This window comes from Enhydra lutris, unplaced genomic scaffold (assembly GCF_002288905.1).
Source record: "Enhydra lutris kenyoni isolate GAN:26980312 unplaced genomic scaffold, ASM228890v2 scaffoldscaffold14, whole genome shotgun sequence".
NCBI lineage: Eukaryota > Metazoa > Chordata > Mammalia > Carnivora > Mustelidae > Enhydra > Enhydra lutris.
The window spans coordinates 31,463,095-31,476,462 of record NW_019154098.1 but is presented as its reverse complement, the minus strand read 5'-3'; the positions used below and the strand labels follow the sequence as shown (position 1 = coordinate 31,476,462).

At 34.8% G+C, this 13,368-nt stretch overlaps 1 protein-coding gene across 2 annotated transcripts in view; it reads right to left on the bottom strand.

Moving 5' to 3' along the window:
• The window catches only part of LOC111146656 (angiopoietin 1), a 240,369-nt gene that overhangs the window by 68,173 nt on the left and 158,828 nt on the right, over positions 1-13,368 (bottom strand). Inside the window, exon 4 of one of the 2 annotated variants that reach the window (XM_022502300.1) lies at positions 1,563-1,792. In XM_022502300.1, coding sequence (XP_022358008.1) covers positions 1,563-1,792 — 230 coding nt within the window. Of the gene's footprint in view, positions 1-1,559; positions 1,793-13,368 lie in introns of both variants that reach the window. The other variant, XM_022502301.1, reaches the window with a different exon arrangement.

Below are 13,368 nucleotides of genomic sequence, written 5' to 3'. Positions count from 1 at the left end.
TCCATGTGCTTTAAGTCTTAAGATGATAAGAAAAATATGTTTTCAATGTTCCCCCTAATGTATTCAGTTCAATATGAGAATAGATATGTCTCATATTAATACTTAATTTCTAAATACTCATGAGCTCCATTAAAATTCTCTGGCAAAATCATACCAAGCTTTCCTTCCAGTGGACTCTAACCCAAGGTTTTGGCAGGCGCTGACTGATTAGCAGGTTTTTTCCTTCCCAATCACATTTCGGAGCACACCCAAATGGAGCTCTGGGAACTTACTGTTTAAAAAATATTCTTTACAAAGTATATTAAGGACTTGTTTAGACTATCTAAATGAGATATAACTCAAGGTAATGGAGTGTAATAGAAAAATGTGAAATGTCTTTAAAACAAGATCACTTCATATAGAATTATCATCTATACTCATATCTATACATGAAAGAATGGAATTGAGCTCATTTTTCATAGAGTTCATGTCCATCATTAAAGAAGCCTCTGTGGTATATATATTGCATATGCACATGGAACCATCGCATGAATGGTCACATAAACCACAGCTTAGAGACAGCCATAGCTTTCAGACATAAATGGTGCTCTCTTTCACTCACCACTATTTATGTTCATTGCATCCTCACTCAGAGAAAGGTTGATTAGTGACCAGAACTACAGAAGATGCCTTTAAGCTCCAAACTTTGAAGAGCTCTCCAGAGGCTAGGGAGACAATCTGCTTGAAGTGGACAAGTGTTCTCAGGGGCACTCATTCAATAATTGTTGGGTGGGAATGGGCAGATGGATAAATATCTTCTAAAGAGACAGGGACCTACAATATTTTCAGTGGTTAAGTGGCTCCAGATATTCTAGTCATGTTAAAAATTTGAATTTCCAACACCTGAAACTAATATAACACTGTAGTTATCTATACTAGAAATTTAAAAACATGTATATTTCCACTGTCACCAAGACAGTCCAGAATAAATATGTCTGGATGCCCTGGTTAGGTCCTCTCCACACAGGACTAAACATAAGTGATCTTTATAAAGACTTTTAATATCAAAGATTCTTTCTCCTTTATAATAGTTATTGGGAGCTTCTATATCTCCTTGTCTCTGTAACCAACTCTTCCTTCTCTCTCTCTACAAAAGAAATAATTAATATTAGTTTTAATACAGGAATCTTACTGAAACTCTCCCAGGACTCTGAATTAATCTTTAACATCGGTTAATTTCTGTCTTCTATATTAAAGTGTCTAATATCATAGCATCAAACATATATCTATGACAGTATTGCAGGTTTTATCTAAGGCTACAAAGAGCAAGCAAGACAGAAGAAACCAGAAAGTTCTTTCAGAAAGATACTGTGAATTCACAAATTCAAGCTTATGAATACATTCTCTGACAATAAAAACATGAGAAAATTGTGAGTACAAACTTCATGCAATGCCTCTAAGAATAAAGTTATTTTGCTGCTCTTATACAACAATCAATACAATCTAGAAATTAGTATTAAATATTTACTTGCTCCATGTTAAATAAAATATCCACTATACCAAATTGAAGAAATTCTTACCACCTTCTTTAGTGCAAAGGTTGACGAGGTTGTGCACTGTGTCCATCAGCTCCAACTGCTGCTTCTGAAGGACACTATTATTGTTGGTGGCCCTGTTCAGTTGTTTCTCCAGCTCCTGGATTATATATGTTTGACGAGTAACCAAGATTTGAAGATTCTCTCTCTCTTCTTTTAAGGTGTCCAACTCTTCCTTGTGCTTTCCCTCCATTTCTAAGATTTTATGTTCTAATAAACTACAAGAAAATAAAGGCAAGACTATTTAAAAAATGCTATACAAAAATATATGACTCAACTAGATCCTGAGTTCATTTAAAGTTAGAAATTTTAGTTAGGTATGTTACAATGTAAATATATATTATAAGTGATGGTTTCAGAATATATATATAACACACCCTAATATACATGTTATTTATATAAATATTTAATACATATATTAATATAGGAGTTACATATATAACATATCAAATAAAGAATAATTAGAACATTTGGTGTCAGAGTAATATTTATTTCCTAAACATAATTCTTTTTTTCCTGGGGTACATTTCATATCCAAGGTAGCTGACTTGGACCCAAATAATTTGAGTCTGTGAAAGTTATAATATAACTTTCATTAAGGAAATAGGTCCAGTAAGAAACTGATAGCATAGTCCAGGAAAAATACAAACAAAATATAGAGACTATTTTTTTAAAATGTATGTTGCATTCATTTGGGATTCTCAAAACATTAACAGTGATTAAATTTCACAATAGTTCTGTGGGGTCAGTTAATAGTATATTGAAGCAGAACCCACAAGACCAAAAAGTAAGCTATGCAAAATCACAGAGAATTTCTTGGCATTTCTGCTGGCTAATCCTGTATCGTAACTATAGCTTACTTTGTCTCTCAACCTAAGTTTCAGAATGAGGCCTAAAAGCACCACAAGCTCCCAAATCAGTGCACAGATGGTTCTGCACAGGAAGACCACAGGCTGGTGGTGTGGTCTTACAAAAAGACATGGGATTTTGCTCAGGGTGATGTAATCTTCAGCTGAGAACCTTCCTTCTCTCACAACTCTTCAGAAGATACTCCCCTTGCATATTGCACATTAAAATTGATAGGGAATGCAGAAGCACTCTTGGATCCTAGCAACTGACTGTAAATAAAAAGTATTCACATTTTATAGAGTGTATAATATACTAAGATTCCTCAGAGGAAAGCCTGATTCAGTTTCCTCAGTTCCATTTTCAGAAGGTTCAACCAGTCCTTAGTTTACAAGGTGTTATTCAAATGTAACATACCAGACTGGGCACTTAATTTACCTTGGAGAAATATAGCACTGAATCATCCCTATAAGTTTGTAATGAGGGGACTCCAGGGAATATTTTAAATTTAATACTTAAATCATAAATAGAGCATGTTAGAAGAGCCAAATTTTCCTATTTGACGTACTGGGGGAGGAGCTGGAATATCTGATTGTCCTTTACACAGATTAACAAGTGTGGAGAGAACCGCTCATGAGCATTCTGGATCTTTGCCAACCAACCTGTCCTCAAGAAAATGTGGCTCAGAATATGGCAGGAAAGTTGACTGTTGAACCACACCTGAAAAACACCGGGATGCTTCTATTCATGTTACCATACTAATTTACAACACCTTGGGTGGCGTGTCCAGATTCCCATTTCTCATTTCCACTGAGACCTGTCAGGGGCAGCTCTGTGACTTGTACAAGGTAACAGAAGCCATGCCTCTATTTTGGCTTGCTCTCACTCTGTGGGACACCAATAATGAAAGAAGACCTGCCCTGATTGTTAAGCAAACTCAATTTGGATAGAACCTAGGTAGAGCGATTAGGGAAATTTGTGATGGCCATCTAATTTCTGAAGCCATCTTTTGGAAATGAAAATCTTAGGTACGGAAGTCAGGGTAAGATAAAAGACAACATCTGTAAAGAGTAGGTAGGATTCACCATCTTTTAGTGTTTTCTTCTGTGTCAATAATTTCCTGCTGAAGTTAGAGGTTAAAAAATAAACAAAATAAAACAAACAAACAAAAAGCCCTTCTCAGTTAAAAAGTTTATCCAACCACTGGTTAAATGATTAGTGCACTTGCTATGGAGTCAAAACAAGTTTTCTCTGTGTCTTGTAATTGTTGGCCTTTGGATCTGAGAACTAACCACCACTGATACCTTAGCTCATTCTCAGTTTACTTTTTGATTTTTTTGTTTTTCCTCCTAATGATCAGATGCAAGATGCCCATAAAATAAGTCAGTTAATTTACAAAAACACCTGTCTTTTAAATTCACAAGAGTTATAGTATACTTCTAAGAAAATTTAGAATTAACTGTTAAAATGATAATACTGTAAAGATCAAAATTAGGGTGAAATAGTCGTATAATGCTGGACAGAAATCTGATTTATCAATTTGTTTCTACAAAAAGATGAGCACTGGCCTTTCAATTTTCCTCATCACTAGGTAGCATTCTGGTTTAGAAAATACCATGCTATAGCTATAACTTGTATTTATTACTTGCTAAGTGCCAATAGTGTTCTTAGCACTATGTAAAATATAAAACACCATTTCTACTCTAAGAATTTATTTTGAATGAACAACCTCAAATAAAACAATAGCAGCTGTAAGAAACTTTTGTTTCAGATATAATGCTATTTTAAAAAAATTATTTTAAACCAATGTTTTTCCACTTTTTTGATGTACTCCCTGTTCAAGAGGGTATATCCTTAAAGACGGCTGCTACTGAGATGTCAGTAAAGGGATTTTGCTTGTTTGCTTAGTTGAGTTTTCAGAATAATTTGGAAAGAGCTGAGAATTTAAAGCTGATCAAAGAATTCCCTTATGTCAAGGGAAACAACTTGGTACTGGCTTACGGAAGAAAAGTCTGCATTTCCCGAGTAAAAGGAATATGCACTTAACATGATGAAAAGAACATTAATTTTCATAATTTACTGAACAACATTTAATGCACCATGACCACCAGGTAACAAAAGAAATCCAAAGAGCCTATCATCTTAAAATAGCTATTTATGCAAAGTAAAGAAGGGACTACCCACAGAAGTAAAATCTGTCCTCTACGTCACAGACACCTCGTAGGGTTTGGAATGTTAACGTATATCCATTATATTAATTGTAACTTTTTAGACTTCTTCAGGCAAGACTGATCTCTTCTTGGTACTTCCATTTTCTCCAAAATTGCTCATCCCTTACTTCCATCTTCTCTTCATACTTGGCTTAAAAAAAACAAGCAAACTATTCTCTTTCCTTAGATACTTCTCATCCACTGGTTATTATCTACTTGGGAAGTCAGACCTTCTTTCTCATTACTCTAAAATGGTTTGAATCAAAAACTTTCTTGCCAGAAAAAATGCAAATGCTATCTCCATTAATCACTTTGTTGCAATATGTCATCATAATTGCGTAGTCCTTTAAAGCCCTTATCGCCTTTGATTCTTAAAGCAATAGAGAGATACAGACTGAGTAGACATCACAAGCCTCAGTTAATAAGAATCTAAGTATCTTGTCCAAAAATCATGCATTCATTGTGTCAGAACCAAGATAAAAAGCCATGTCTTTTAACTTGTTGGCCTAGAAATGTGCCCATGACATCCCAGTGTTATGAACACTAGCATGGGAGTCTCTCCTCTCTGATTTAGTGTAATATATCTTCTACTTAGTTCTTCCACCCATTTATATTCTGTCAGGAAGCAAGGAATCACTTTAACATCTCCTTAGTAATTGTTCTCCATCTGGTTATTCTGGGAGCTCATCTTTTGTAATATTTTAGTCTACTGATCTTTTACAGTTTGTCAAGCCAGTTTTTTTTTTAATCTGAATTGAGATTTTCTTAAGCACTACTCTGCCTTAACCCCTCTGTCATTAAATGTAATTTTATCCCATTTTGTCCTGAAGTCTTATTGGTTCTCTTACATTTTCCCTATCCAGATCAGTTGGGAGAGGCCACCCCAGCTAGATACAGAGACCTACAAGTAAACGTTGATCTAAAGGACAACATTATAGCTCCAGCATCCTAAAATTAGATAGACAAAGAAAGTAGTTATATTTTCCCTGATGATGTCCTGCAGCAGTAAGTTTAGTTTAGACTTAAATACATAATCCAAAATACCGATGCTGATTCCAAGCTCCAGTGCACTGTTTTCTAGAGTGCATTCTGTATATTTTTATCAGGTGTTCACTTATTTAGAGTCCCACTCTCAAGTTTTTGGGAAGCTGACATTAAATAAACAGTTTTTTATCATGATGCATCTTTTAGGATTAGTGTTCCATGGAACAACAATTTATGAAACTGTGTACCTAAATCTACACAAATGGAGTTAGAAATCTGAAGACAGAATTTCTCACAGGATTCCAAGTACTTCCTGTTTCCCATCTTTCTGGAAACATTTTGAGAAGAGACATGCATAAAATTTTGGCACTTAACTTCTAGTTTGAGGCAGAGGTGCACTTTAATGAAGAATAAAATAAACAAAATAATCTAGGCCTTGAACTTCAGTAAAAGGTTCTAATTGAGTATATACAAAACCTTATTTGAAGTTTTTGGTTGACTTCTTTCCCCATTTTCACAGTCTGCCTCCTCAAACATATCTTATTGGAAATATTTCAGATCATTGAACACATCTTGAAACTTTCACAGAAAAAGCTCTCCCTTTCAAATTGTTTCCCACAATAGAGTTCTTAACATAGCAGCCAATGAATTCACAGTGGTGACAGTTTCCTAAGCAATATGTGTGTAAAATAGCCCTTAAACAAGGAAGAAGATGTTGAAAATATAGAAACCTTCTCAATTTTATCTGTCTGAAACTGCTTACAGATGTTTCCATTTTTTAATTATTTTTAATATGTAAGGTGTCAACATGTGTTGCAAATATGGGTTTTAGGGCTTGATGTTTTCCCCCTTCAAACAAGGGTATAGTAACTTCAGGTTAAATTTATACTTTGATATTCTAATTTGAACACAGCAAATTTAAAATTTATAGCTAAATAGTTTTATAATTCAAATGTGGAGCAGAAGCATAGATTACTACAAGTAAACATTGGCAAATACTTTTTTTTAATAGTTTGGGGTAAATAAGAATAAACTAAATATGCTATGGAAGCCAGAAAGAAAAAATATATATATATACACTTCAAAACATAAAAATGTAATACTTCTACAAAAAAGTTGCAAAATAAATGGTAAACTACAGAAATGCAGCATATATCTGCAGCATATATGACAAAATTTTAATGTTCATTGAAGAGTATATATGAGTTAATAAAACAAAAATAAACAATGTAATAGAAAGATGAGAAACACCCATGAATAGGCTAGTCACAGAAGAAGAAATGCAAATGGTCAATAAACATGAATAAGATGTACAACCTAACTTTTCAAGTAGACAACATTAATAAAATGGTTAGCAAGGTTTAGGGAAATTAGGAAACCCATGGATACTTGGGGAGAAATATAAAATTTGGAGATAATTTGTTAATATGTATGAAAACAAATAATCACATAAAAATTCTGATAAATTGTAAATTATAGTCTATCTAATCCTAGGAATGAGAGATATATGTATATAGTTACATGTATAAAATATCCATGATAAATTTTTATGAAACAGAAATAAACCCAAAATGTAAAAAATAGTTATAATCTATACAAATATGCATTCATTATATATATACTCATACATGTGTGTGACTGGATATGAGTGTCTGTGTAAACATACAACAAATATTCATACTCTACACAGATATATGTCTTAGTATATTCATAGAAAAAGTCTGGAAGAATAAGCAACAAACAATCTGTTAATGATGATTCTCTGCAGGGGGTTGTGGTAATGGAGGAGTATGGCATTAAGAAGACTTTGTCCTACAGTTGTATATACTTTTATATACTTTAATGTTAAGATCAAGTTTGTGTTACTTTTTTATTAATCAGAGATGTGTTAGGTAATCATGAGTCTAGAATAGTCTGGGAAGATGCTACCTAGAAATTTTAAATTGGGCTGAATTAGTGAAATTCAAAATGTGAACTGATAATCTTGGGAGTGATGCAGAGTGCTTTTGGGGATACAGAATAGCAGTGTAAACACCATCTCTATTGTATTTACATTAAGAACAATTAATATATTTATAATATTTCATGTAAACTATGTGGTTTGTGTTTTCCATTAAAAAGTATGTTTCAGTTGTCTGTGTCTGTGTGTATACAGAGATAAATGACATTTGTTGGGATAGAGCTTCTGGGACATTTGCCAGTTCATCATTCATTCAACATTCAAAAAGCACTTAATACTATATATACAATGTGTAGAGAATTGTGCCTGGGAGCATGAAGACAAAGATAAATAAAACACAGTCTCTGTGTTCCAGAAGGTCACAGCCCAATAGTAGAGAAATAGATAAACACACACACACAAACACACATAAACACACACAGAACACTCAGAAGCACACACACATATTAGACTGTGATGGGATAAATAAAACAATGGGGGCAAAGACGTACAGTATTATCATATAAGTGGTAATGGCCAAATCTATCGGGCAGAGTCAGAAAAAGGTTCTTAGAGCGGTTAACATCTGCACTGAGTTTTGAAGGGTGAACGGGAGTTTGTCGGTTGAATAAAGAACTACAGGGCATTTCAGACAAGTCAAACATCAAATATGCCTGAAACAACGTCAAGTGTTCAGTGTGATACTAACAACTAGCACGATTAAACACTTGTTATGTGTGTTGGGCACTGTTTTCAGTGTTTTACATGCATTAACTCAATTAATCCTCACATAAACTCCAGGCACTACTCCAAGTCACAGAGCTGGTTATAGCAGGATAAGGGAAAAGTAAACCCTAGGCAGTCTGAACTCTAGGCAGAACTGAACATGAATCAGAACTCATGTTCTTAGCTATCACACTATACTTTCTAAAATATAATAAGACTTGTATAAGTAAGGCTACCAAATTAGGATTATAATGATCACTGACTGTGATCAATGCTTAAAAGACTTGAACTTTCTTGAGTTAGTTACAGAGAATCATTTGGGGATTAGGCAGATGCTGTCAAGAGATTGAAAAGTGGGGCTGAATTAGTGTTGGGGACCTACACAAAAGTGAAAAAATAATCTGACTTGCATTTTAAAAAGAAGACTTCGGCAGAGCTCTGGATGATCAGTTTGAGAAACATGGGGCTTAAAGCACAGAGGTCACTGCAATGGCTGAGATAAGAATTAATGGGAGTTTGACCTAAGACATAGTGGAAATAAAATGAACAGGACAGATTGAGAAAGTATTTAGGAGATGGAACTGACAGCCTCAACAGTCACTGTGAGTTGTGAGGAATCAGGGAAAGGAAAAAAATAAGATTACCCTTGAATTTTTAGTTTGATTTGGAATTCTCTGTTTGATTTATTTCACTCAGCATAATCTTTTCCAGTCTAAAATCCTAAGATTAATGAAACTGAATTTAAAAATGCTATATGCCATTAAATTTATTTTTAAAATACAGGAGAAGAAAAAATGATCTTTTAAATCAGTCTGCAGGTATTCCATTTTCAAAGTATAGAAGAGTGTACTATAAATTTAAAAACTTTTTATTTATCCCTACTATACACAACTAACATAATATAGCCTAATCTAATGCTAGCAGGTAGCAGGATTTCACTTTAGTATTTTGTAAAGAACTTTTCAAGTGGAAAAGAAATTTAATTTAATGACTGTGACTTAACTTTTCATTTCTTTAGGCATCTTAAGTATTAAAAATCAATATTTCTATGTTACCATTATAATAATTTGTTTGTAAGGTATAATTTAGTATCTTGAAATTATACAAATTTTGATCAGTTAAAATTAATTAACTTAATAACTTCCCATAAACTCCAGCTAGAAGATAGATGAGGCTTGTCAAAAAACCTCAGTGAATTCCCAAGGTAAAATAAATAGTTTATATTTCCTACCCCAGTATTAGCAGGAATAAATAATGATCTATATAGGAACAGGCCAAAAACAACTGGCCGACCCCTTTCTTCAAACTTCTGTTTGTTTGTGTTAAGAGGATAACTTGACAGCCACATCAATTAATCTTGAGGCTACATCACACTGGAAAAATATTTTTATAATAATTAAGACAGAGAATCATTATGGACTTGAACCCTAATTTTGCCATAAACTAGCTTTTTAGTCATGGACGAGTAAACCCGAACTTCGTGAATTTCATTTTCTTTATACATGAAATAGGAATAAGAATAGATACTCTGCAGGATTGGCTGGAGGATTAGCAGTAATGTATGCAAGGCACCTGGCACACGTGTTTACCTGATATTAGGTAGGCAGGTAGCAGACAGTTTTGATAAAACTACATTGAAGTGGCCATCACATATGTAGTTTCACTTCCCTCTGAATGGCCTTACTGAAAATTTCCCTAATCTTCACGCGACATATTCAACCCAAGTATCAGGAAATCCCGAGTGTTCCATCTTTGTATATGTAAGATGCTCACTTCCCTTCCTGTATACCCTGTTGAGGCAGAAGAATTTCTTCTGGAGTATTTTTTCACCCAGCTGTGCCCCCACCTTGGGAAATGCTGGGGTTAAGTCAGAGATGGGCAGGTGCCTTGATCAGTTCACCAAACTTTTAGATGAAAAGATTCAACTCAAGGGATTTGCATTATAACATCTTTCCCTGTCCCTCTCCTTTTTTCTATTGTCTTGAGCTGACCTGGCAGGAAACATACTCAAAGAATCTAATAAAAGTTGACAATTACATGTTCCACTTTGTGATCCAAGTGTCTATGTGCAAGGTAAATATTAATACTTCCCATTTCTTGGGATCTTGGTTGATAATTTCAATTACGTGGGCCAAATACTGATCTTATACTTCCAAATGCTCTTCCTTGAGATAAGAATGAAACCATTTTGACATTAGGATAGTATCCAACAAAAGAAAAAAAAGAACAAAAAACATTTCCTAAAGAAAGCAAACTGGAAGCTTCTTGGAGTCACCCCCCACTGGATTATTAGGAAAACAAACAGTAGAGTAAATGTTGCTAATCCTATTCTTGCTTTGTGCCTTTGGCCATTTAGGGGATAAAGAGGTGAATCTAATGAGGCCCAAAATCCTTTTTCAACCCTGCAAGTGATGCATTTAATTTGTCAGGATGTAAATCAGCAGGATCTCTCAGCATGATTGTGTAGTATAATCCTGTCTATAAAATATTCCTCCTTGTTCTGCCAAAGAAGTGGTGGACCCTCCTAAGGGCCAGCTCACTGACTTGGCAGCTGAGGCCCCATCATACTCAAAGCTGGTAAGTCACACACCCAGACACAACCCCTGACATTCCATGGGGAGGAAGCAAAGCTTAATTTAGATAATCCCCTTTGCAAAGTGTATTAGCTGATCCAAACCAGACCTGGCCAACTAAAGGCATGTTGTTCCTACATTTCAGAGATGCCTAAATGTAGAAATAGCTTCTTGCTACATTTGGAGGATTAAGGTTCATTTAAGGAACAGGTAGGGATAATCAATACACTTCTTTAAAAATATATATAAACAGTTTGGTGTTTGACTTTGACTTTCTATCCACTTAAATGCTATTGGGTGGGGGGTGGGGGTGGATTTCTTTGTTGCTCTAGAAAGTGCTTGGCAGAGTTCCTGAATTCCATTTCATATATGGAAGTAAACAATAACAATAAAGAGTAGGGTAAGTATGCTGTACATCACAAAATGATATTCTTATTTTTTTTTTATAAAGTAAAACACTTTTTTCTAAGTGGTTCATAGAAGAATATGCCTTGTTAAAGAATAAATGTTCCACCAACACTTCATTAAACACATCAGACCCTTCCACAGGAAGACACAGATAACTACAGAGATACAGAGATGTCAGCAGATACAGCATGTTGATCGAAAAATACCCCCAGAAACCACTGTTGAAGTAATGCTACACTTGAGCATCAAAAAAGAAAGAAGTGTAGAGGACAAGTGAAAGATGCGTGTAAGTTTTTGTCAGTGTAAGCACAGAGATAAATTTCAAGTTGAAACATAAATCCCTGAAGTCTTTGTAAAATACCTATGTTTCTGGCAAAGGGAATTGTTAGAACTCTGAAAAAATTACCACTAGCAATAAGCATCGTGACTTGTATACACAGAGACCTGAATTTTCCTTAGAAATTAGAACTTAATAAAGGGAAAAAAATTCATCAGCAGGAGGCATGTATGTGCTGGGATTAGAAATGAGACGCCTCTGAATGGCCATGGCACACGGAGAAGCCTTCTCTACTTGACCTGCTTGACAGAGCTCTTTTGAGGGTGTGAACCTTCGCTCAGCTTTACCGATGGAACAGAGAGAGCAGCTTTTAAGAGTTTCCCTTAAACAAACAAACAATTTCATGGTGAGAATTCCATAGTAGAAATGGTACTAGGTGTCATATCAAGAATTATGATGGAAAACCAAAAAAACCAAAATGATCACAAAATAAGGTAGAGGGGATATATTAAAAAAAAAACAGAAAGAGAAGGAAGAAAGAAAATAAAAGAAAGAATGAATATGACAAGGAAGGAGGCAAAGAGAAAGAAAGACAGACATGGCGGGAAAGAGAGAGAGCGAGAGAGAGCGAGCTGAGTACAAGTGACGCTTAAGGACAGCATTTGTTTTTGTAGTTAAGAGTGAGACCTTTCAGTCCTCCCAGGTTTTTTATGATATCCTGACAGCTCAAGTGTCAGATGTGGACCAAGAGATAATACACATATCAGCAGGGGAAGAACTGAAGAATGTAGATTCATGCTGACAACTTTTTAAAAGATAAATCATATGTGGTAACATACTTAGAGACTGAAACCATTCTAGGTTATACCTTAAAATGAAATACCACGCAGTTATTCAGAACGATATTAGAAGGGTATTTATTCGTGAGAAATGATATCTATTTCCTAAGAAGGCAGGCTGTAGAACAGTTTGGATAGCATGACACAGCTTCCATAAAAAATATATTTATATATAATACACAATGACACCTGCAGCTTTCTTAATGTGACGGGATTGTGATTTTTAGTTTAATTTTGTTACTTTCTCCTTTTTCTCCAATAAGTGTGTGTTATTTAGGTAATTATGAAAACAAACAATCTAAAAAATAAGGCAAAGTTGGCAATATTTTACTTATTTATTCCTTGACAGGGCTTTCACAATAGCATCTTGAAATATATAACTGTAAAGGGGTTCACTTTTAGCACCAGTGTTAAAGCATGGTGGGATCCGAAAACCAAGGGATGGTTGATGTAAAGTATACCTGCTCCATGTATATGTCTGGTTACTGTGAAACAGCAGTAGGATAAATGGTACTTTTCAGCAGGATTTTCAATTCCAAAACATTTCGTTATGCAACCAGTTCAGGGTCAAGTCCTGTCAAGTTTATTTATAGTTATACAGTTTACCCCATGACACAGTACAAAGATAAATAAATGTAAAACTTAGAAATACAACTCATAGAGCATGCATGACCCCTTTCAGACTCTAAATCAACAGCCAGGTTTATCTTCTTCATGGAAAAGCTTCATTATAATTGCTGTCATTAAGGGCCACTTTTAGTGTAAAGTTGGGGAATCCTTTTAGGTTACAGATAGTAGTATTGAGAGATGATGTGCTACAGTGCAAAGAGCAAGACTAGGATGAAGGAAGCCTGGGTTATATTCCCAGTTGTACCACTAGCAAGCTGTGTGACCTGGGACAAATCACTCACTTCTACCGAGTCTGTCCCCATTTATAAAGAGCACTAGAAGTCCTCTTTGTGCCTTCCTGGTTTGGAATATGGTGGAAACTC